At 41.6% G+C, this 25,031-nt stretch overlaps 3 protein-coding genes across 3 annotated transcripts in view; 2 read left to right on the top strand and 1 right to left on the bottom strand.

Annotated features, from left to right (window-relative positions):
• snap91b (synaptosome associated protein 91b) overlaps window positions 1-3,202 on the bottom strand; it is a 37,677-nt gene extending 34,475 nt beyond the window's left edge. Inside the window, exon 1 of the mRNA XM_053650658.1 lies at window positions 2,147-3,202. Within this exon, the coding sequence (XP_053506633.1) occupies window positions 2,147-2,276 (130 nt within the window). The 5' untranslated portion in view covers window positions 2,277-3,202. The remainder of the gene's footprint in view (window positions 1-2,146) is intronic.
• A 2,096-nt stretch (window positions 3,203-5,298) lies between these two features.
• c19h11orf98 (chromosome 19 C11orf98 homolog) lies at window positions 5,299-13,853 on the top strand. Its single transcript, XM_053650655.1, has 4 exons — window positions 5,299-5,451; window positions 7,753-7,877; window positions 9,219-9,316; window positions 13,231-13,853. The coding sequence occupies exons 1-4, from the start codon at window positions 5,416-5,418 to the stop codon at window positions 13,320-13,322; spliced, it is 351 nt and encodes a 116-aa protein (XP_053506630.1). The 5' UTR covers window positions 5,299-5,415; the 3' UTR covers window positions 13,323-13,853.
• A 1,897-nt stretch (window positions 13,854-15,750) lies between these two features.
• Window positions 15,751-25,000, top strand: mansc1 (MANSC domain containing 1). Its single transcript, XM_053650652.1, has 6 exons — window positions 15,751-16,463; window positions 16,651-16,740; window positions 20,097-20,200; window positions 20,635-20,919; window positions 21,327-21,467; window positions 23,866-25,000. Exons 4-6 carry the CDS (start codon window positions 20,676-20,678, stop codon window positions 24,933-24,935), a joined length of 1,455 nt encoding a protein of 484 aa, XP_053506627.1. The 5' UTR covers window positions 15,751-16,463; window positions 16,651-16,740; window positions 20,097-20,200; window positions 20,635-20,675; the 3' UTR covers window positions 24,936-25,000.
• The last annotated feature ends 31 nt before the right edge of the window (window positions 25,001-25,031 follow it).

Consider the following 25,031-nt stretch of genomic DNA (forward strand, 5'->3'; position numbering starts at 1 on the left):
ACAACGAACCTTGCAGGATTCTTTAACCTGTTAAGGGATGATACCTTGAAGAACCAATACACTGCTCTGAAGAACCTATAACGAACCATAAAAGAACTCCAAAGAACCATATAGCTCGACTCAAGAACCCTATACAATGAAAAATGGTTCTTGACAAGAAGAAGGTTCTTTGCAAAACCTATGGTACTGTAAAGAACCATTAAAGAACCTATTTTTTAAGGGGGGTTCGTCGAGAATGCATAAGCGTTCTTTATGCAGTCCGACAACTGAAACGTTCTGAAGTGATCAGAAAAGTTTGCAGCTCAAAAATTGTAACGATCAAAGAAGCCTTCAAGAACCCTTAAGTGTTTCTGTTTTTCAAGGAGGGTAATGGACCACCAATTTTTGAAGACCACTAGCACCCGATGGTAAAATGAGACACACTGGCTAACCTCATGTACTTTACTGCCACTGGTATATAAAGATACATATGTGGCATATTTACAAATGACACTATTATTTCTACATAATGTTCCAATTTGGCAGAATATTGAAAAATGACATTTTAAAAGGTTAATACTGTGTAAATCATAGGCTATAATATATGGTTGCGTACATTAGCCGATAAAATGAGGCACAGTGAAGCACTGGTTCACAAAGTTGGGAACTCCCAGAAGTCCATGAAGCTCAGTTTTTGTTTTTGCGTGTTTTTCTTTTTGTTAAAGTGGTGGAAATCACAATTAAAAGCGATTTATTATTGAATTCTTATACTTATTCGCTTGTTTGACTGGTCACTTGAATCGACTGGGTTCAATCCAAACCTCAATAACTGACGAACAAGTAGGAGTATAAATAACATGTTCTGTTATTGGAAAGTTCTGGAATTAAAAAAGCTCTAGGGCGTCACAAAGTAGCCAGAATATTATAGTACACATTTAAATACGTAAATAAGTGAATTCATTCTGTGCTAAAGTGGGCTGTGAATTTATTTTAACAGTTAAAGTCCCTGGCTCAACTAGAGTATTTCAATTTAAATACACTTATATGGCCAAAAGTATGTGGACACCTGAGAACTGAATATCCCAGTCCAAAACTGTGGAAATTACTATTAAGTTTTCCGAGCTTGTTTTGGGATTTGTGATCATTCAGGCACAAGAGCACCAGAGGATGGACACTGATGTTAGGTGAGGACGCCTTCATTCCAATTCGTCCCAAAAGGTGTTCAGTGGGGTTGAGGTCAGGGTTCTGTACAGGACACTCGAGATCTTCCAGTCCAACCTTCACACACCATGTCTTCATGGAGCTCGCTTTGTGTACAGCGACGTTGACATGCTGGAACACGTTTGACTCTCTTAGTTCCAGTGAAGGGAAATTGTAACGCTACAGCACACAAAGAGGTTCTAGACAGTTCTGTGCTTCCACCTTGGTGAAAACAGTTTGGAGAAGAACCGCATATGGGTGTGAATGTCAGGTGTACATATACATATCTGGCCATATAGTGTATATTACAATGTGTGAACACATTGTGACCTTCACAGACACGTAATAAAGGACTAATAACAGTGAATAGTGAACATTACAGAAGAGTAATAGTGCAGGCCACAATATATCAAGCAGGGCTGCATCAACAGTTAAGGCTCTGGGCTACTGATCAGAAGGTTAGGGGTTCAGCACTGCCAAGCTGCCACTGTTGGGTCCATGAACAAGCAAGATCCTTTACCCTATCAGCTCCATATATTAAGGCTGACCCTGAGCTCTGACCCCCAACGTCCTAACAAGCCGGTTATGTGAAGAAAAGCATTTCACTGTACTGTAATATATACGTGACAAACACAAGCTTTCGCTTCTTTCATCGGCTATTGACTAACCCTACATTGTGTATGCACCTGTTTGTGTGTGTGTGTGTGTGTGTGTGTGTGTGTGTGGCTATTTGTAGGCATTTTTTCCAACCAACCAACCACCCACCCACACACACACACACACACACAAACACACACACACGCAGTCACTCCCTGTATTCGCGAGTGTGTAGAGGACAGCACATCTCAATGGCGTGGTGCTGAAACGGACAGCGCCAAACGCTCACAGTCGCCGCTCTCCTATTCTGTGTATCATTCTGGCGCAAACTGGTAACGCATGAACAGTGCTGCTGAACATGTCCACTTACAGTCCAGGTGCTTCTTCTTAGGCGCCATCACCTCGTGTGTGGTAGCTTTACACACAGCCCGAGCCACGTCCGAGCCGGTGAGCTGGTACTGCGCGGCGGCGATGCGATCCGTCAGCGTCTGGCCCGACATGTTTTTTTGGGTTTCTTTTTTTTTTTTTTCCTCACCAATCCGTTTCGCACTAAGGAATGAACCGGAGCAAGAACATAGGCTGTTGGCCGACAAAAATCCAAACCAAATAGCCTATATAATACTGCACAAATAACAAGAATAGGATATGCGGCTTTTCTTCAGATCCTGTAATGAAGACAGCGCTTCATAGGTGTGCGTCTTGACATGAGGGATTTGGCGCACGGTTGCGCTCGTCGGTGTTACGTAACGCGAGAAGGTTACGTCGGTGACGTAGGCTACCGGATTTTCCGGATGTCTCTAGATATATAAATAAATCAATCAGTCAATCAAATGATAAGGATTTGTTGCGCGACGATTAGGATCCGGAGCGTTCCGAAGAGGTTGTAGAGGAAATGCAACCCGAAATGGACAAAAATAACAAAACAAAACAAACAATGCTTCAGGATGTCGCGCAGGATGTCCTCTATCTGTGTCCTGTCCTTCACCAAAGTAAAGATGCTCTTGTGCAAGGCTGTTATCTGTATATCTGATAATGGATGGCGACTGATGTTTGCTAGGATCAGTATTCTGGTACGGTATGGGTTATATTCCCTATAACCGAGTATGAGTGAGTGAGAGAGAGAGAGTGTGTGTGTGTGTGTGCTGTCCTACTCTGTTAGTCAGTGGTTGGTGGACACGGTCACGTGACCATCAGCAACCCTTAAAGGAAATAGGTTTGGGGAGAAAGAAGGAAGAAGGCAAGCTTTAAGGGTTAAAATGGTAGGCTGGGACAAACACAGACACTGCATAATACAGTGCTAATGAATGGTATGTCAATGTGGAAAATGGAGTAAACAGTGAGGTTGGAGTCTATTATTAATAACAGTCTCGTGGTTTATTTTGGCAATACAGCTACCGGTAATACAAATCTGAGGCAACGTGTAGTAGTACTGGTGCAATGACCTTCTAACGGGTCCTAATCCACCTTTAGAGAAATGTTAACGTTTGTCATGAGAAGATACGTGCAGCCTGTAAGCGGTACTATTAATAGTATGCGTAGAAGTAACAGAATTAGCCTACCTCATGACGCATTGTTCCAGCACCTCTACACTTTCCTGCACGCTTGCACAACATCGATGCGCTTTGTTTGCGGACACCGGAGCATCACACGCATCTGTGGTTCTTCCTCAAACTGTTGCCACAAATTTGGACGCACACAATTATATAGAATGCATTTGTATGCTGTAGCGTTACAATTTCACTTCACTGGAACTAAGAGACACAAACTTGTTCCAGCATCACAACGTCCCTGTACACAAAGCGAGCTCCATGAAGACATGGTGTGTGAAGTTTGGACTGGACGATCTCGAGTGCCCTGTACAGAGCCCCGACCTCAACCCCACTGAACCCCTTTGGGATGAACTGGAACACCGACTGCACCCCAGACCTCCTCAGTACCTGATCTCACTAATACTCTTGTAGCTGAATGATCACAAATCCCCACAGTCACGCTCCAAAATCTATTGGAAAGCCTTTCCAGAAGAGTGGAGCGCATTATAACAGCAAACACAGGGGGGCTAAATCTGGAATGAGATGTTCAACAAACACATATGAGTGTGATGGTCAAGTGTCCACAAACTTTTGGCCATGTAGTGGATATATTATCTTGTATCTAAATAAACTCCTTTCTGTATCGAAATATAGATTTCAATTAGATTCTTTTTTTCACTGTGCTTCGTTATTGTAGTTACACTCACCGTGGCAGCAGCACAATGAATAAAATCATGCGGATACAGGTCAAGAGCTTTGGGTTAATGTTGACATCAAACATCAGAATGCGGGAAATATTGTGATCTCGTTCACACTTTAACCGTGGCATGGTTGTTGGTACCAGATGGGCTGGTGTGAGTATTTCAGAAACTCTTGATCTGCTGGGATTTTCACACACAACAGTCTAGAGTTTACACCGAATGGTGCGAAAAAACATCGAGTGAGTGACAGTTCTGTGGGTGGAAACGCCTTGTTGATGAGAGAGGTCAGAGGAAAATGGCCAGATTGGTTCGAGCTGCCAGGAAGGGAACAGTAACTCATATAATCACTCTTTACAACCGCGGTGAGCAGAAAAGCATCTCAGCATAAACAAAACATCGAATCTAGAGGTGGATGAGCTACAACAGCCGAATACCGCGTCAGGTTCCTCTCCTGTCAGCCGAGAACAGGGATCTGAGGCGATCATGGCTACACACTCACCCAAACTGTACAGTTGAAGATTAGAAGAAAAATCACCTGGTCTTTTTCCAGTCTTCAACTGTCCAGTTTGAATCTTTTTAATAAAAGATTTTAATTACTGCAATAAGAATACACAGGATGAAATTTAAAAAAAAAAAAAAAAGAAGTGTAAATACAAGTACAAAAAACCCAACTAAAATAATTCAAAGAATTTAAGTTCTTATCAAGTTGGCAGATAAACTAAATGTTAGTAATCTGCCCAGGATTACTTATACTGAGTATCAATTATACTGGAGATTACTTATATTGAGGATTAGTTAATTTGAGGATTTGTTATACTGAGGATTAGTTTTGAGGATTAGGTATACTGAGGATTAGTTATGCTGAGGATTGCCTAAATTTGGCATCAGTTATATTGAGGATTAATAAAATTGAGGATTAGTTATATTGAGGATTGCTGTAGTTATACCCCGTCCTGCCCTCTAGAGGTCAAGTGGGGGAACTACACTCAGTCTGTGGTCTGTTGAATAAACAATTAGTGCCGAGTTCCAGCAAAATGTAGGGATTGTATGTGATGTTATTTACACAACAGTGCAAAAGAAGGAGAAAGTATAGAGAAAGAAATGATATTTTTCAGCGTATAGTTGTTAATTAAGTACCAAAACGGACGCGTATTTTTATCTTAGCGTGTAAACCAAAGCAGAAAAGGTCAGCAGCGTCTGTTAGTAGACGCTTAGCTCAATTCAAAATGGCTCCTGCTTTCCAGATAACCGCATTACATAAGCTATGGATCATATTGTACACATTATACACGCTACATATAGGTGAATTTTTTTCCCCCCTATTCTTTGTGAGGGACTTTTATTGTAAGATTGTACATATGACCCGGAAGTGACTTGCACCGGAAGTGACTTGCACGTTGGTAGCAAGCATGGCTCCAGGTGGGAAGATCAACAGACCAAAAACAGTACGTTTCTTTAGTCTTTTATACCATTAGTGTGTATACACACACACAGCTATACACTGCAGTTATATACGACTAGTTCAAGTAGCTTTTAGCTAGCTTCATACAATCAGCTAGGATGGACCAGTGACTGTATTTACAGTAGGGGAAATAAGTAGTGAATTAACTTTTTTTTTTTTTAAAGTTAAATATATTTCCAATCAGTATTCACTCAAGAAATCTGGAAATATAAAAGAATTCACAGCATTAAAAGTCTATAAATAAAGTTATGTGGAATAAAGTAGAATGACACAGGACAAAAAAAAAGTATCGAGCACTTCAGTGTTGCCTTCAGATTTCTTTATTTATTTATTTTATTAAGTGGAACATGATTTAAACACAAAGACTTTCAAGTATCAGATTTACTAGAGTTATGAGGAAACGTGTTCATATGGAAGGCCATGAGTTTCTGGTGTTTGTAGCGTTTGTGATGTTTCAGAGAGGACACATCAAGATGTTTTGAACGTAATGAAGCAGGAAGTTCCCTAACAAAATAACTGTACAAGAAATCGTTCTGGAAATCTTGAATTCAGGGAGAAATAAGTTAATGTCGTGTTCGTCATCGTTTTGAGAATATAGTCGTAATATTTCGAGGGGAAAAAAAGTCGTAATGTTTCGAGAATGAAGCCGTAATGTTACGGGGGGAAAGCTGAAATGTTTTGGGAAAGGGATTGTAATACTACGAGGAAAAGGTCGCGTTATAATCAGATTCCCCCCCCCCCCCCCCCCCAGAAATGTTAGGTGTTTATTCTCAAAATATTACGCCTTTATCCTCGAAATATTACAAATTTATTCTCAAAATATTACGAGTTTATTCTCATAATATTAAGAATTTATTCTCGAAATATTAAGGTTTTATTCTCTGAATATTACGCCTTTATCCTCAAAATATTATGAATTTATCCTCAAAATATTACAAATTTATTCTCAAAATATTACACCTTTATCCTTAAAATATCATGAATTTATTCTCAAAATATTACGCCTTTATCCTCAAAATATTACGAATTTATCCTCAAAATATTACAAATTTATTCTCGAAATATTATGAATTTATTCTCAAAATATCACGTCTTTATTCTCAAAATATCACACCTTTATCCTCGAAATATTACAACTTTTTTCTCAAAATATCACGCCTTTATCCTCGAAATATTACAACTTTTTTCTCAAAATATCACGCCTTTATCCTCGAAATATTACAACTTTTTTCTCGAAATTATACGAATCTATTCTCGAAATATTATGAATTTATTCTCAAAATATCCCGTCTTTATTCTCAAAATATCACACCTTTATCCTTGAAATATTACAACTTTATTCTCGAAATATTACAATTTGATTCTCAAAATATTACGCCATTATCCTCAAAATATTACGCCTTTATCCTCAAAATATTACGCCTTTATCCTCAAAGTATTACGAATTTATCCTCAAAATATTACAAATTTATCCTCAAAATATTACGCCTTTATCCTCAAAGTATTACGAATTTATCCTCAAAATATTACGCCTTTATCCTCAAAATATTACGAATTTATTCTCAAAATATTACAACTTTATCCTCGAAATATTACACCTTTATCCTCGAAATATTACGAATTTATCCTCAAAATATTACAACTTTATCCTCTAAATATTGAGACTTTTTTTTCTTGTAATATCATATATTATGCCATTTTCCCCAAAATATTAAGAAATTATTCTGGAAGTCTTTTTTTAATATTTTCCTCCTCAGCTCGTGTTAAGGGGCTGAATTGTCTCCCAAGGGGACCGTTAGCAGTTAAATAGTTTTCTTGTTCTTTATTAAAGGCAGAAACCTGCTGGTGCTGCACCTCAACAACACTTAGCATCTTAATGACATCCTAATAGTAAAAAATCGAACTATAACTAGCGGCATTACATCTGCCTACCTGACACGACTCAGGGCTTACAGTTTGTAATTAATAGTCCTCTTTTCCGTTGTCTCATTAAAAATCAAATGTCCTCAGGTTAGAATGCTGCCATGCACTTATGTTTACAGTCAACTGAGTGTATAAATGTGTTATGATCTGGCTTACGCAACATTAACAACGCACTGCATCGTACGGTTCTTGGGGTTCGTTCTCGTTCTCCACTAACACGAGGACCCTGAGCAAATCGAGTAAAACCAGTTCCTAATGTTCGTAGCGAAGATCCCAATCTGCCAATGAAACGACTGGAAGTTCGCCAGCTTTAGTCCATGTAGTAGAGTCACTGATTGTGCTTTGTGTGGTTTTCCTGCAGGAATTAGGGAAGAATCTTTTCAAGAGGCGGAGGGTTCTGACAAAACAGAAGAGGAAGAAGCATCGTATTGTTGGCGCAGTGGTGGATGAAGGTCTCATAACTAAACACCACCTGAAAAAGAGGAGGTTGGTCAGTCCAAGTCATACTAAAGATGCTAAAGAGGACCAGATGAATTCCCTGTGCTCTAAGAGTTCTCGTTCTCGTCCTTAAATAAAGGAAACGATCATCCGCATTAGCGTAGTGTTAGGGAATCAGTTTCTCCGAGCTCGTCTTATAGACAGGGTGGTGCCCCAGAGTAGTTCGTTCTTCTAGCAGAGAACGTCCCGAAGGGTTTTATTCCGCTTACACCGTGGCAACATTCCAACACTAGCAATATTTAACGTGCTACCAAACGACACAGCGTTCTGAACTGTTTATACTTAAATAAACGGACGTTCGATCCTGAAGGTAATAACGCAAAAAGATTTGCCACACGTTACCGAGAAACCGCCCTTCCCCGCCCCCCGTCATGAAGACTCTCCTGTGTCGGAGAACTTGTTTGGGCTTTCTTTGGAAAACGACGATGCCGTGTCCTAACAAGGTTCCCTAACAAGGGCATTTGAAACACGTTCATCAAACGAAACAAAGGCATTCTTCTTCGTGTTAGCCATTCCTTCGTTTACGTGGATCTGTGTTTTGACGTATTTTGACGTATATTCGCTATCCATGATTCCCTCTATCTTGATTAGAGCCCCAGTCCCAGCTGAAGAGAAGCAGCGTTATAGCATGATGCTGCCACCACCGTGTTTCACCGTGTGTACGGTGTTCTTTGGGTGATTCTTGTTTTTGCATCAAACATATCTTTTAGAATTTTGCCCAAAATGTTCTACTATAGTCTCATCAGACCGTAACACATTTTCCCCACATGGTTTGGGGTGCTCGTTTGAATCACCCCAACATTTGGTAGATATTTCCTTTACTGTTGCTGTGGATCTCTCAGCAGCCTCCCCGATAAGTTTTCTTCTTACGTCCTGTTCTCGGTGATATCTGTCTGTTCTCCACTTGTTCCATGGTGCGTCTAATGTTTCTGGAAAGTGGTACCCCTCTCCTGATCAATACCTTTCAAATGACCGTGAGATCCTGCGCATGCTTCTTAAGCTCTTTGTGGACCAGGTGATGTTTATTTGGGGTTCCTCAGAATCCCTTCACTGATGACAGTGATGATGATGATTACTTTTGCAACATGAGTTTCAATCTGATTGGTTCCTTCTGAACACAGTCACATGCTCCATTATAAAAGGGTGTGCACACTTATGCAAGCTGGTTATTGTTCTTTTTTTATCTCTATTTGTTTTTCACTTGAATTTTATTGGGTGATGAATCTATGATATATATATATTTCTACACACAGGTAGAATGAACCTCTGAGCCACAGTTAAGATATTGGTGATGCAATTTTGTAAGAAGACTGTATGGTGTTTTTCCAGCACCAGCTCCAGGGCGAACATCACCCTGTCTGGGAAGAAAAGACGGAAGTTGCTGAAACAACTGCGCCACATGGGGAAAGAAAAAGCAGGCATGGAAGGTAGTTCTACAGAGTGATTTTGAAAAGAAATTTGTTGTAAATATCACCCAGGAATGTTTTTACACTCGCCGGAGGTGGAACAATCATTAGCTGCGTTTACATGGACAACAATAATCCACTCTTAATCCGATTAAGACCATACTCTAATTAAGAAACTAGCATGTAAACAGCAATTTTTACTTACCTTAATCGAATTAAGCTCATAATAGAAGTAAGCACTAATCTAATTAAGACAGGTGGAGTACTCCTGTTTTAGTCGCATTATGGACGTGTAGTCGTGACATGTAAACACCTTAATCACATTATGAACGTCGTGTGTGAGTTTTCACCGCATTTTGCGACAGGACACGATCACACGCGGCAGTTTTACGTTTTACGGCGAACAAGAGAGTTCGGTTGTGTCCCAAATCGCATACTTTCCTACTATAGGCCTGTAGTGGGGAAAAATACATGTATCTCGGCTACTATATAGACGGTAACTACGCGATTTGGGACACACCCACGGCTTCAAGCAGTTGTCTATTAGCACGTAAAGCATGACAAATAATTAACCGCACTTAAAGCGTTCGTAAAAAAAATAAATAAAAACACCCAAAACTGTATACGGTACCATAACGAAGACCAACTGTATGTTGATACGTGAAATTCTGGAGGGACGTCGGACGGCGTGGCGCGGTGACGTAATGACGCGTGCCGTTAATGTAATTATGTTCTAAAACATGTAAAACGGGAACATGACAGGAGTATTCTAAAAGCGACCGATGTAAACACCTTAATCACGTTATTATCTTACTCAGAGTAAGGTCAATAATTACATTACTGCTGTCCATGTAAACGTAGTCAGTGTATGAAAGATACGAAAACAAGTTTTGGATAAACTACGATGTCGGGGACGTAAGTCACGTGTGTTTTTTTTCCCCCCCGCTATTTCTAAATGTAAACATGGCTGAAGAGGATATTCATGTTTTGGGGAAACTTCATGAGCCAAACATACTTCTGATCGCCTTTCAGATTGTCAAGTTGAATTCTTAAAAAAAAAAAAAAAAAAAAAAAAGGAATTTCTCTAATGTTGCCTTTAAATCAGACCGATCCCAGTTCACCTCTTAACGGTGTGTATTGTTAATCCATCACCGTTTCTTCAGCACGGGACATTTGTTTCCACAGTTGGACACAACTGGACCGTTTGAACCAACGGTGCCTAGAAAAAACAATGATATTGAGGGCTCAATGAATTTACTTCATTAATCAACTTGGTCACTGCTGTTTCTAGCAGGTTGCCAGACATATATCCTTTCCTTTTATATACACTCTATCTACACTCTTTGTGGACACCTGAACATAACACTCATAGGGGCTTGTTGAACATCACATTCCTGATTTATTCCCCTCTGTGTTTGCTGTTATAATGCGCTCCACTCTTCTGGGAAGGCTTTCCACTAGATTTTGGAGCGTGACTGTGGGGATTTGTGATCATTCAGCTACAGGAGTATTAGTGAGATCAGGTACTGAGGAGGTCTGGGGTGCAGTCGGTGTTCCAGTTCGTCCCAAAGGGGTTCAGTGGGGTTGAGGTCAGGACTCTTCCAGTCCAACCTTCACACACCATGTCTTCATGGAGCTCGCTTTGTGTACAGGGACACTGTGATGCCGGAACAGGTTCGAGTCTCTTAGTTCCAGTGAAGGGAAACTGTAACGCTACAGCACACAAATACATTCTATACAACTGTGTGCTTCTAACTTTGTAGGGGAAAACCACATATGGGTGTGATGGTCAGGTGTCCACATACTTTTGGCTGTATAGTGTGTTTTTCCTACGTCTTCTCAGTTCAGCTCCTTATATCTTCCCGTATATCAGTGTGTGTGGACAAATCAAGTTTTAAAAAGTTATTTATTTATTTTTATTTTTTTTAGAATTTCAGTTTTAATGTTTCCCATTTTCCTGCTGTGGCTGGGAAATGGACAATGATAAAAATGCTGAGAATTCAGGATTTGAATGCTTGTTTTTTTACATTTTTTACGTATTAGATTTAAAATCTATGCTTGTTCTGCGGACAATGAAACAGTTTTAGCGGTTTTTAATTAAAGAACGGATACAGATTGAACATATAATATAAAAATTATTGTATTCTACTCCCCTTTTCGTTATTTGCTGTCCTTTATTTTATATATATATATATATAAAGTATTTTGCTTTCTCAGACAGCCTTGCTTATTGTGGGTTTTTTTTGTTGTTGGTTTTTTTTTTGGGGGGGGTGTTAAAAGCCACATCCATCAGTATGGGTGTGTATTAGATACAGCACCCTCCACTAATATTGGCACCCTTGGTAAATATGAGCAAAGAAGGCTGTGAAAAATTGTCTTTATCGTTTAACCTTTTTATCTTTTGCTCAAAAAAAATTCACAAAAATACTCTGCTGTCAAGGATATCAAACAATTGCAAACAGAACACTGGTTTATCCAAAAAGAAATCTTTGTTAAATAAAGGTGTGCAACAATTATTGGCACCCTTTTAATCAATATTTTGTGCTACCTCCCTTTGCTCAGATAACAGCTCTGAGTCTTCTCCTATAATGCCTGATGAGGTTGGAGAATACATGGCGAGGGATCTGAGAGCGTTCCTCCATACAGAATCTCTCCAGATCCTTCACATTTCGAGGTCCACGCTGGTGGACTCTCCTCTTCTGTTCACCCCACAGGTTTTCTATGGGGTTCAGGTCAGGGGACTGGGATGGTCATGGCAGGATCTTGATTTTGTGGTCAGTAAACCATTTCTGTGTTGATTCTGATGTATGTTTTGGATCATTGTCCTGCTGGAAGATCCAACCACGGCCCATTTTAAGCTTTCTGGCAGAGGCAGTCAGGTTTTCATTTAATATCTGTTGATATTTGATAGAGTCCATGATGCCATGTATCCTAACAAAATTGGAGATATTTTGGCCACTCGAACCGTCCTCTTCACAGTGAGCTGAGACGATATAGACACACGTCCAATTCCAGATTGATTCATAACATTTCCAGTTGACTGGAACTTCTTAATTATTGGCCTGATGGTGGAAATGGGCATTTTCAATGCTTGTGCTATTTTCTTATAGACACGTCCCATTTTGTGAAGCTCAACAACCTTTTGCCGCACATCACAGCTATATTCCTTGCTCTTACCCATTGTTATGAATGACTAAGGGAATCTGGCCTGTGTGTTACCTCATATTTATACCCCTGTGAAACAGGAAGTCATGGTTGAACAATTTCCTGTTCCTAGTCACCCAGGTGCACTAAAAAAAAAAGTAAAATATCACTGGTAATATACTTCAGATATATTTTCTTCATATGAATGACAATTGTTGCACACCTATATTTAACAAAGATTTTTTATTTATTTATTTATTTTGGATAAACCTGTGTTTGAAATTGTTTGATATCCATGAAAGCAGGTTAAAGGTTAAACAATAAATACAACTCTTCACATCCGCCTTTGCTCATATTCACCAAGGATGCCCTTGTAAAATATGCCCTTAGGGTGTAGACCTTTTTTGTTTTTTAATGCCCAGTCCTTCTCTTTTGCTTCTTGTAAAATAGATTTCTCTCTTAGAACATTGTTCTTTTATCGATGGATCTTGAATATTCACATATGTCTTACTCACTCAGGGGAAGATATTTAATACAAATGGCAACCATGAATATACGTTCAGTACACGTTCATCAGAACTTTTTGCCGTCATGACGACCTTCCACTTCTGGCAAGTGTAAACACACACACGAAAAGAAAAGAAAAAAAACCCCATGATAAAGTGTGTATTTTTCAGTTCAAGTCTAAAGAACGTGTCAGATAAGAGCCACTGTATTTGTCCTTAGGGCTGTGTATGCAGTTATGTATTAGTGTAAGAAATAATGCTTTAACTCGACCTCTTTCTTTAAAGTTGAAGAAGCACCGAAGAAGAAACCAACTCCTGCCGACAAGAAGAAAGAGAAGAAAAGTGGCGGTGACGAGGACATGATGGATACGGAGTAAACAAACTATACGGATGTTTCTAAAGCTGCTATTTTTCACACACGTACACGATCTGCATGCGGAACATCTACGCCTTTTGAAAATGCTCAAAGCGGCACTCCATCTATAAATATCAGTCCCACAGGGATTCCTGTGCTAATGTTCAGACCGAATCGGTAAAAGTAGGTTAATCCATCAGCAGTCTTAAAGCTTTTCATGTTCTCCTCTGAATTCTCTCTACATGTCACAGCTGGCCTTTTGAGACGATCCTCGTTACGGTATATTGATAAAACTATATTACAGAGCAGCTTCAAGCAGAACAGAGAGTACAGCTTCATAAAGACACGAGGAGAAAATGGATGGATGATACCGACTAGACGAACAGTTTTAGGACGTTAGTGTATTGGAGCATTTATTTGAACCAGTTCAAACTTTCATTAGATTCACCAAGTCTTGTTTTCGGACCTAGCTCCAGCTTCTCCAAACTTTTTTGCTATCTTGTTTGGTTTTCTGTGGCGTGGCGAATTACAATAAAATTGGTGTTTAGCAGTGTCTCTGTTTTTGTTTGTTCATATCTTGACTTCGGTCACTGTGATTGCTCAAAGCCGTGAGGGGACCACTAAAATCAAATACACTGTAGTAATGAACAGTGCGTAACGTGAACCGGACCGGGAGCCGGGATTTGATTCCGTACAGTGATGTATTTCCTTTCGAGACAGGAAGTCAGAGTGACGGTGTGCTGAAGTGCTTGCCTCAGTTGGGTTTGTGGAGGATTTCTGACTGCCACCTTCACCCACGCCTGTCGACTTTAAACGAGCACAGTATCCTACATGACAAGATGCTGTGCGCTGGCATCGCCGGCGGCCGAGAGCTACAGGGTCGTCACCTGGAGGCGGATAACACACGCGAGTCTTACTGATAAAGAAGCTCTAATGCAGGGGTGTCCAAACTTTTTTTTTTCTTTTTTCAAAGGGGTCTAGATTAGACCTTGTGTAAATATCTGAGGGTTGGTCATACACACAAATTGATCATGATGAATTAAAGAGATAGAAGGTCGAGTGTTTGAATTTGCATTCGGTAGCTGTTCATGGGAACACTCAACATGCGGTCCGAAGAGGTGTTGATGCAAGTGAAGGACGCCATTATTAGACTGGGAAAAAAAACCCCAAAATGCACCTATGAGAGAGATAGCAGAAACTTTAGGAGTCAACAATTTGGTACCTTTTTAAACAGAAGGGACGCACCGGCGAGCTCAGCAAAACCAAAAGGCCCGGAAGACCAGAGAAGACAACTGAAGTGGATGATCATAGAATCCTTTACGTGTTGAAGGAAAACCCCTTCACAGTATCTAGCTGAATCACGAACACTCTGGAGGAGGTAGGCGTGTCATTGTCAAAGTGTACCATCAAGAGACGCCTTCATGAATGTAAATACAGACGGTTTACCTCAAGATGCAAACCACTGATAACACTCAAGAACAGAAAGGCCAGATTAGACTTTGTTAGAAAACCTCTTTAAAATAAAAAAAAAAATTAAAAAAAAAAGCCGGAAGAGAATAATATGGAGAAGGAAAGGAAAAGCTCATGATCCAACGCATACCGCATCATCTGTCAAACACGGTGGAGGAAGTGTTATGGCATGGGCATGTATGGCTGCTAATGGAACTGGGTCACTGGTGTTTATGGATGATGTGAATGCTAATAGAAGTAGCAGGATGAACTCTGAAGTGTATGGAGCTGTACTTTCTTCTCCAAGTCAGTCGAATGCTGCAAAACTGATAGGACAGCGCTTCACAGTACAGATGGATAATGACCCAAAACATACCGCAAAGGCAACCCAAGAGCTTCTTAAGGCAAAGTAGTGTTCTTAAATGTCAAATGACCTCAGCCCATCTGAGCTTGCTTTTCACTTACTGAAGACAAAACTGAAGGCAGAAAGACCCACAAGCAAGCAGCGACTGGAGGTGGCTCCAGTAAAGGCCTGGCAAAGCATCTTAAAGGCAGAAACTCAGCCTTTATATATATACACACACCCATCCATCCATCCATACCGTTTATCCTTTTCAGGGTCACGGGGAAACTGGAGCCTATCCCAGGGAGCACGGGGCACAAGGCGGGGTACACCCTGGACAGGGTGCCAATCCATCACAGGGCACAATCACACACACACACCCATTCATACACTACGGACACTTTGGACACGCCAATCAGCCTACCATGCATGTCTTTGGACTGGGGAGGAAACCGGAGTACCCGGAGGAAACCCCCGCAGTACGGGGAGAACATGCAAACTCCACACACACAGGGTCACGGTGGGAATCGAACCCCCAACCCTGGAGGTGTGAGGCGAACGTACTAACCATTAAGCCACCGTGCACCCTTATATATATATATATATATATATATATATATATATATATATAATTTTCTCCTAGATATGAATTTTTTTTTTCTGAGCATTGATGAACCGCGCATCAGTGTACTGACAAGTGTTTTTTGTGGCACCATCTGTTCTATGCAAATCGATGGCAGATGACTGAGTGCCAGCTAACACACACTTACCCACACAATTACAGTTCCACACATTTACCCACACGGTTACAGTCACACACACTTACCCACACGGTTACAGCCGCATATCATTTACACACAGTGGAATGCAGTGTGCTGAATGAAAGGTAATAAAGAAGTGCCCTTCGTTTGAGACAGGATGCTTAGCAGTGCATGAAAAACACAACTGCTAGGTTCTGAGGTTGTATAATTTCACAGGTGGGGGGTTGGTGGTGGTGGTGATGGTAGGTGGGGGGTTGGTGGTGGTGTTGGTGATGATAGGTGGGGGGGTGTTGGATATATTCTCCTCCTTCAGCACCTCTTTGTGTGGTGTCTTCATTCACTCAGATTGCTTTAGTGAACATACGGGTTCTGCAGGAAACACGTGTCTTCGCTCAGCTGCTATCACCGGGGACAAAAGAGCCCAAAAAGAAAAAAAAAAAAATGGGTCAGAGTCGTGATGAAGCCGTGAGGATTGCTTTGGATCTACTCACTGACGCTAATTAATCGCGCGCTCATTTGCCTGCCGTGTGTATTTTTTATCTGTTTGGTGTTACCTATAGCTCGGCGCGTTGGGTTTCCTCTCTCGGTCTTTTGTGTGCACAACGGGAAGGTTGGTTTGTTTGTTTGTTTGTTTGATAAATAATTGGTCTTTAATACGTGGTGTTTGAACCGTGTGAGAGCTCTCCGTGTGATGCAGTGCCCGAAGACACCATTTTAGACCACACTGAGCATCCTTGTGAGCATCTTTAAGGAGCTTCACGAAAGCCTGGTCTTTATAAGCCCGGTTTTTCCTTCAGGTCGCTGCCTAGGATGCATAAGATCATTTGCTGGATGATGATGTTGACTGTTTCGTCCCCCTGGGAGCTATTTTGGTGATTTCAGTGAAGGTAAGTTGCCTGATTTATTTATTTATTTATTTTATGGGTTGTTGTTTTTTTTTGTTTTTTTTTTAACAGAAGGCCAGTAGCGAAGCTAGCAGGTGTTAGAAAAGCCTTGGCTCATTTAGTGCGATTTAAACGAACAAAAGCGGGCCTCGGTTTGGAAATAAGGAAATAAACACCATGTAATTGAGCCATTTGGCGATTTCATTCTGATTGCATCACAGTGATGGTGTTATAACGGATGATGCTTCTGTATCCTAGCGACGCGTCAACATCAGCACCAGTGTGCGGCTGCATCAAACTCATTTCCTCATCTCCTCATCTCTTCATCTCCCTGTGCTGATCCTATAACGCCTAGATTGCCTTCGTCGTCACCCTGCATTGCATGTTGGAGCGGTACTAGTACAGGAATTGTTGAAGCTCACTTGCAGGAAAAAATAAAAGAATCAAGACGAACTGATTCAGGATCCTAAACCAGAGGATTTGACAGAAAAGTCACACTATATAAGCCAGGGCGCTCCGTGGTTTAGTGGTTAGTGCGCTCGCCTCACGCCTCTAGGGTTGGGGGTTTGATTCCCGCCACGGCGCTCTGCGTGCATGTTCTCCCGGGTACTCCGGTTTCCTCCCCCAGTCCAAAGACATGCATGTCTAAAGTGAATGTAGTGTATGAATGAATGTGTATGTGAGTGTGCCCTGCGATGGATTGGCACCCTGTCCAGGGGTTCCAGGTTCCCCATGACCCTGTAGCATAGTCCCTGTAGCATAGTGGTATATAAATGGATGGATGGACTGTATAGCCAAATCTTCAGCAAAAAGTTGCCACAAAAGTTAAAAGCACACTATTGTGCACTATTGTGTGCTGTAGTGTTACAATTTCCCTTCACTGGAACTCAAACACTGTTCCAGCATGACAATGCCCATGCGCACAAAGCGAGCTCCATGAAGACATGGAGTGTTAAGGGTGGAGTAGAGTGTCTCGAGTGTCCTCACCCAACATCAGTACCTGATCTCACTAATACTCTTGTAGCTGAATGACCACAAATCCCCACAGTCACGCTCCAAAATCTAGTGGAAGAGTCCCAGAAGAGTGGAGCGCATTATAACAGCAAACACACGGGGACTAAATCTGGAATGAGCTGTTCAACACGCACATAATGTTAGGGTCGAGTGTACACAAAATTTTGGCCATATAGTGTATTATGCCGCAATGTGCTTGTATTCATGAAAGCATTGATTTCATTTCAGTTCAGCGATATTTAAGCACAATTGTTGGACTCTCTTTGTAATAATACCAAAAAAAACCCAAAATGAATAACAAAAGTTAACAGCATAATGAAATAAATGTGAATGTTAATAGAATTTGAGTATACAGGTATAACATAACGTAAGTTACACAATAAAATGAACAATGAGAACAACAATGACAGCATCTGAGAGTCATACTCCTTAAAAGCTATCTACTTCTTTACTCTTTTTTTTTTTTTGCTCCCCCTGATAAGACAAGGTTCCTTTGCTGTTTCAGGCAGGTACGCCTATTTCACAGTAATCGCGATGGGTGTTTTACTGTTTTATTACAATATCGTTACAGGAGATTTACTTTAGCTGTACATCAAGATCCTCTGATGGTATAAATTACTAGTGCTGTAAATATTTTCTAAGACGATCACAGTATGGACGTGTAAAGCACATTTAACACAGGTATTGCAGAAATTCTTTACAGTGAATGCATGGTAAATAAGTCAGTTGTTGTTAATTGAACATAATTGTGCAAAGTTTCATTTGTTTTTTGTTTTGTTTTTTGGGGGGGTGTTCTAGTTTGGAGCGTTTCTTTTCTCCACTCTTATTTTCCCAAAAATCTTTTTTGCTTTCGTATGTGTTGGGTGTACGAGCAAATAACGGAGGGCGTTTTCCGCACGCGATGGTGACGCTGCCTTTAATGACGTATGACGTATGACGTAACTCCACGTTCCATACGCACTAAGCTAGCAGCTTATTAGGTATAACCCAAACATGCGGACAAAAATATACGTTCCAGCAAGCCATATGTCATGTGACCTCCTATACAGTAAATGCGTGGTATAAATCTGTCAGACTGGTGTTTTGTAGACTTCAATTGAGTGTTGCATGTTAATGACTGCATGAGTGCAAGGAGCACTTCCTAAACTACTAGTGACCAGCAATCTTGTGGATAAAAGGTCGGAAGGTCGGGGGTTCAAGCCCCAGCACTGCCAGGCTCTGGGTTACTGATTGTAAGGTCGGCGGTTCAAGCCCCAGCTCTGCCCAGCTTAGCAAGGCCCTTAACCTTCTCTGCTCCAGGTGCTGACCCTGTGCTCTGACCCCATCTTCCTGACATGCCGGGGTATGCGAAGAAAAGAATTTCACTGCGCTGTAATGTATACGTGACCGATAAAGACTCATTATCATTAACATGTGGATCGGAGGGGTCAGCGAACAGCCATAACCCAAATTAAGATCGGTGTGCAGAAAGCAGTAGACATTGAGGAGTACAAAGAGACGTTATCAGGTTGGACGAGTTTCCTTTGCACCAAATTAAGTGCTAGCAAATCCATGAATCATCACCAAATGTCTTCGGATACATCATATTGAGTTGTTATAGTGATCTGGCCAATTCCCAGAGCTCAGCCTTATGGCACATCTTTGAGCTGAAACGGAAAGTACTGTTTACAGCTAGACCGTGCAGCTCTTTCGTTCTGGAAAACTGTCTAACGCGGTAGTTTTACGCGGAGCGGTTCGTTGAATCGACGCCCCATCGCATTTTGTCACGTTCTCAAGACCAGAAAAGTCATAACACACTATTAAATGGGTGCGCGTCATAAACTTATGTATATATTAAAGTGTACTTGAGGAAATGGTTGGCAGTAACACTTATTCTTTTACCGCGTAACTGGGCCTGTGGTTGTGACAGGGATGCTCATGGTGTTCTCCAACTCGGGCAGCGTGCAGTAAAGCCGAGAAATCACAACGCAGACCAGAGATTTATTCAAGTGCTGCGCGATATTTTCAACTTTACAGTAGCATGTGCTTTATTTTTCAGCACCTATAAACATTATATTTGAACTGTAATAGACTAAGACAAAATGCATAAAGAAATCTCTGCCCTAAAGCTGTTCATTTTTAAAACATCCAGTAATACAATATCCAGTAATAGGACCAGTTAGGAAATCCAAATTTATATACGGTACAACGTAGTCCTATTCACAATTTTATACCATGAACCCAAAACTACAGTGTAAACACGGTAATAAATACACTGCAACTTACCAGCCAAACTGATAAGTAACTACATTTATGATACCAGTAAGGTATCAAGCCCTTACGATAACTTCTGAAATATGTTTCAGGAAAAGGAGCAAAGTTCTACTGAGACAGACGACTACACATGAACTGTGGACCCAGGGGACTTGAGACCGTCTAATGGCATTGTACATACACATACAAGGCACTGGTTAGTACCTGATTTCTCCGATTCATTTCGATTCATCTTTTATCTTCTTTAATGACCCGCAGATGTGAATGAAATGTATATGCAATGTTAGTGTGTACTATTGATGATGTAAACACGTTAAAGGATTACATTTTCACCGTTGCGTGGTCTGTACGATCTCTATGCTATCTGTATAGTTGTAGTTCGGTGTGTAAAGGACGGTGCTTGAGGTCCTTTGGAACCATAAAACTAAGCCGAACAAAGTATGACTTTAGAGAATATATTGTTTTAATCGACTCTTTTGTAAAGAGTCTTCGGGTGTAGGAAAGGCGCTATACAAATCAAGTGAATTATGAGGGATCAAGCTATGTGCCTAATGTGTCAGAAGACACCTGGGTTTTCTTTAATAAGCCTTACCGGTCGTCATCCAGCAGGTTTTAATCCTTTCCCATCAGGACTCTGAGAAGCCTGTGGATCTCCTGAGCACCTAAAAGCCATGTTCCCAGCCCATCGACGCTCCTTCAGGGCGGCTAAGCTGCTACTCGGGGCTCTGATCTTTCTCCGGGCTTGCAGTTGTGCTTTGGGCTCCAGTGGTGAGACATGTTACTCCAGACAGCATCGAGACACCATTGTGAATGTGCACAAGGCTCTAGATCATCAAAAGACCATAATGGATGTCAGGAAGAAAGAGGCAGAAAGAGACTGCATCCTGGCCTGTTGCTCGGTAGAGCTGAAACCAGGTAACTGCTTTCGCTCGGACTCCCCCTTGAGCTGAGGTATTATAGTAAGAAACTACAACTAATAGGACTACAGCAAGAGCTGTAGATTTTTGGTTAATTGACTGTTTCATTTTACAAACATTAATCTTTGTAATATGGATAGGTTTGTCGTGCCTCCAGAGTTCCAACATGCCGACTTACAGTATCTGTTGTACTAGATGGATGTTTGGGTGTTTTTTTCGTTGTTATTGTTGTTTTTTTTAATTAAAGCCACTGAGGACGTGGTTGTTACTCTTCATATTTTTCGATCAGGCCATATATGTTTGTCATTGCATGTGCCCCAAGTATGAAACTTTAGCGATCGTCCGTTTTGTACTGAGTATGCACCCTACAGACGCGCACTAACTACCGTTTTATCTCTCTCACAGGTATAAAGTGCAACATGGTGGTGTATAAGCCATCAGGCCAAGATGGTAGTGAGAACTGCTACCTGTTTCATTGTGAAACTGAGCAGGACTGCCCTCTGATGTCGGCCACGCCTGGGACTAACACTTATGATATATTCAAAGGTAACGTTTCTCCAGTAAAAGCAAAATAGCACATTATCGCATCGGTTCGTAACTCCAGTCCTGGGGACCCGCTGCCCTGCACAGTTTAAAGATTTTCCTACTGTATTGAGGATTGTGGAAAACTTCAAAATGTGCAGGATGCCTATGACTAGAGATGAGGACCTTTGCCTTATCAGTAACTGGTTAATCTAGCACTTTTTAAAAAAAATTTTTTATAAATGATACAACAGTATTTAAATGAACTGTTTTAGATTAATTCTTGATTTTGATGTTTGGTGGTGATTACTACTGGTATTTCACCCCTGCTATCTGCCAGTAGTATTCAGAGTTACCTGGATACCTAGTGCGTGTGCACACTGCATACCAACACCTTCCAACAAAGTGGCATATGATCCAGTGTTTGCAATAAATCGAGTTATTCCTGGCTTCTTCTCGCCGCATGCGTATGTCGGACCACACGTGCACCATATAGAGCTATCCACTTAGCAGCTAGTGACTATGGTCAGAGCTACAGGTAACCTGTCCTCCAAAGCTGGCAATACACTCATGTTATCTCTTCTGCTGCGGTGAGTATATATTCTAGTGAAACACGATGTGGCATCTTCAAGCTTCAAGTCAGCCTTCCTTTGTTAGCATCGCTACCGTCTCAGTTTTCCAGCAGGGTTGGGTTCTCCCTCTGCATTATCTTTCTGCTCAGGATCGGCCAAGAAGATATACCGTGCCTTGTTCACTATTAAAATGACTAAGTTGCTTGATTTCTGCTAACATGTAGCCCTGGAGCTGGAGTTGATTGAACACAGTAGATCCCTCATTCTTTTCACAGTACGTGAATAAGCGGTTATCCAAATCATACCTGTGTAGTCAGTGTCTACACTCCCTGAAGCACGAGATATGTCCTCGCTGCCTTGACCTTGACCATCTTGCGGTGTCCGGCTAACAATTCCTCTGCTCTGAGATGGCATGCTCGGCTGGCAGGTTTATGCCTGTAGTGTGTTCCAGGCAATATGCTGGATCATAAGCTGGGCCACATGCCAACCTTGGCAATATGTTAGCTGGTTTATTGCTAGCATTGGAACAATCACTCCAGTCTGCAGAGGCTGATCCTTCTGTTGAGGCTGGATGTGTGCTAATCAAACCTTTGAAAGGGTTGGTGTTTGGGCCTGCCTCTAAAGAGGCCCTGGAGAGGAGAGTGCAGGTTTAAGAATAACAAAAAAAGCATTTTAGGTACTTTAAGGTCAATGCAAACTGGTCAAATGCCCACAAAGGGCTTTCCTACATTGCATAAGTCTTAGGCAGGGACATCTAGCAGATATCTGATCACCCCCCAATCAATCTTGTAGGACAGGCCCTACATATCCTCCCCCACCTTTCTAAAGGGTCAAAAAACATTCAGAAACATTGGCCATTGAACAGTGACTACATCAGATCAGTTAGGCTTGATTACAGTGTCAGGTCTGTCGCTGGGCCTCAACCTTCTCAGGATTCAAGGACACCAGATGTTCATTCTGTTCAGAAAAAGGACAACAGTTGAACTGGTTCCTAAATAGCCATCTTTTTCATATGCTAAAGTTATGAGATGTAATCCATGGCTTGCAACAACAATACTGATTCAAGTCGGTGGACCCGTGCTACGCCTGTTTTTCCCTTTTCCTAATATGTCCCCATTGCTCCAGTACACAGGTGATTTTAAGCTTTAGCTTTCAAGGCCAGGTTCGATCGTTCGCCTCATATTAGCACCACAGGTGTTATCGTGACCTTAGTCTCCCCCGATGGTCGGAGGCTTGAGAATACTGCGGCACTTGGATGACTGGCCCCCACAAAGGAGAAGGCCATTCACGACACCCATGTCGAAAACATTTTGACTCTTGGTCTCACATAGAAAAAGCTACTTAACATTGACACAGACCACACAATTCATAATTCTGAAGCTAGATTTACTAAGAGTGCTAGACATTATTATGCCGGCCATTCAGATTTAGACAGGTTACTATGTGTGGTACCGTTAAGAGTGCTAAAATTGTTCATAGCAGCCACAACAGTAATTCCCCAGATTTTCTGGAACTACAATCTTTTCAGACGTGGGTTATCAAACTACAGCTGGAACCCAAAAGCCATAAACCGAGACATGTCCATTGTGAGAAGTGAGAATGGCATGACCACAGGCCCTGTCATTCATCAACATGAGGAAAGCCCATTGGAATGAATCGCCAACTGACACTGGTATTTATTGCACTGTGACACTGTGTCATACGTCATTTAGTGACATATTTGTTGGAAGGTTACGGCAAGCATGCGCACGCACCTAAGAAGTTATACAGATGGTTCTCACTGTCTTCGCATGTGTTTATAGAACCACAGTTGCATATGTAACTAGTACTAATGGTTTATGTTTTAAAAGGTTTGACACACCCTTTGGCAAAAGAAAAGGAGAGAGTACCCACAATGCCCATTACAGTAGCAAAACAACTTACTACTACTCAATCTACATCGACAACCATGAAACCAACAACCACAACAACCACAACCCAGCCCACCACTGCGACAAGTACCACGCAGTCATCTACAACCACGTCTCCGACTACGGCAACCACCTCCACCATAGCGCCCACAGAGCTGGCAATTATCCTCCTTACGATGCCTGTTGAAATCGTGCCAACCACTACATCAACTACAACAACAACAACAACAACGCAATCCACAATGACAACCACAAAGGTACCTGCCACAATGAGTACCACAACAACTACACATCCAGTCCAACCACAGCCACTCCCAAATCCAATCAGACCTTCCAAAAAGCAGATCAGGCCAGCAAAAAAGCCAGAGCCCCATGGGAAATCCATTGCTAAAGTAGGTGAGATTCCAACCTTACAGAAACAAGCCACACAGAAAACTACGATACCTACTACTGCTACCACTAGTACAACTACTACCACAACTACTACTCCAACTACAACCACAACTACTACTCCCCCTACGACCACAACTACTACGCCCTCTACAACCACAACTACTACTGCCCCTACGACCACAACTACTACTCCCCCTACGACCACAACTACTACGCCCTCTACGACCACAAGTACTACTTCCCCTACAACCACAACTACTACTCCCGCTACGACCACAACTACTACGTCCTCTACAACCACCACTACTACTCCCACTACAACTACTACAACCACTACATCCACAACTACCATTGAAAGGACAACTATAGTCGTTGTAGAGATGGAGAATGATGTGAAAAATGGAGATTCAGGCCCTGACCCTCCAGCAGTATCCTCTGCCTCAGATAAGGCTAAGGAGTCACATTTGATGTGGAAGAATAGCCTGGCTTTGCTGGTCGTGCTCACACTCATCATTCTCACGTTTGTCGTGGCCATCGTGGGCCGCAGAGCCATGGAATCCTTTGACAGGAGACACTACACAAGACTGGAGCTCAACGACCTTCACTATGAGATCTAAAGCTCAACCAAATCCTTGATGATTGAAGAGACAATCCCATTCAATATTGAAATGTACCCCCGACCCCAACCCCCCCCCTCCACACCCCCCCCCCCC

Source organism: Ictalurus furcatus, chromosome 19 (assembly GCF_023375685.1).
Source record: "Ictalurus furcatus strain D&B chromosome 19, Billie_1.0, whole genome shotgun sequence".
Lineage (NCBI taxonomy): Eukaryota > Metazoa > Chordata > Actinopteri > Siluriformes > Ictaluridae > Ictalurus > Ictalurus furcatus.

Excerpts from the sequence above, each read along its gene's own strand:
- mansc1 (XM_053650652.1), top strand. The coding sequence starts at position 20,676 with ATGTTCCCAGCCCATCGACGCTCCTTCAGGGCGGCTAAGCTGCTACTC. Across the intron at positions 20,920-21,326 it reads CTCGGTAGAGCTGAAACCAG|GTATAAAGTGCAACATGGTG; the intron begins GTAACTGCTTTC and ends TCTCTCTCACAG. Across the intron at positions 21,468-23,865 it reads CACTTATGATATATTCAAAG|GTTTGACACACCCTTTGGCA; the intron begins GTAACGTTTCTC and ends ATGTTTTAAAAG.
- c19h11orf98 (XM_053650655.1), top strand. The coding sequence starts at position 5,416 with ATGGCTCCAGGTGGGAAGATCAACAGACCAAAAACA. Across the intron at positions 7,878-9,218 it reads CACCACCTGAAAAAGAGGAG|CACCAGCTCCAGGGCGAACA; the intron begins GTTGGTCAGTCC and ends GTGTTTTTCCAG. Across the intron at positions 9,317-13,230 it reads AGAAAAAGCAGGCATGGAAG|TTGAAGAAGCACCGAAGAAG; the intron begins GTAGTTCTACAG and ends CTTTCTTTAAAG.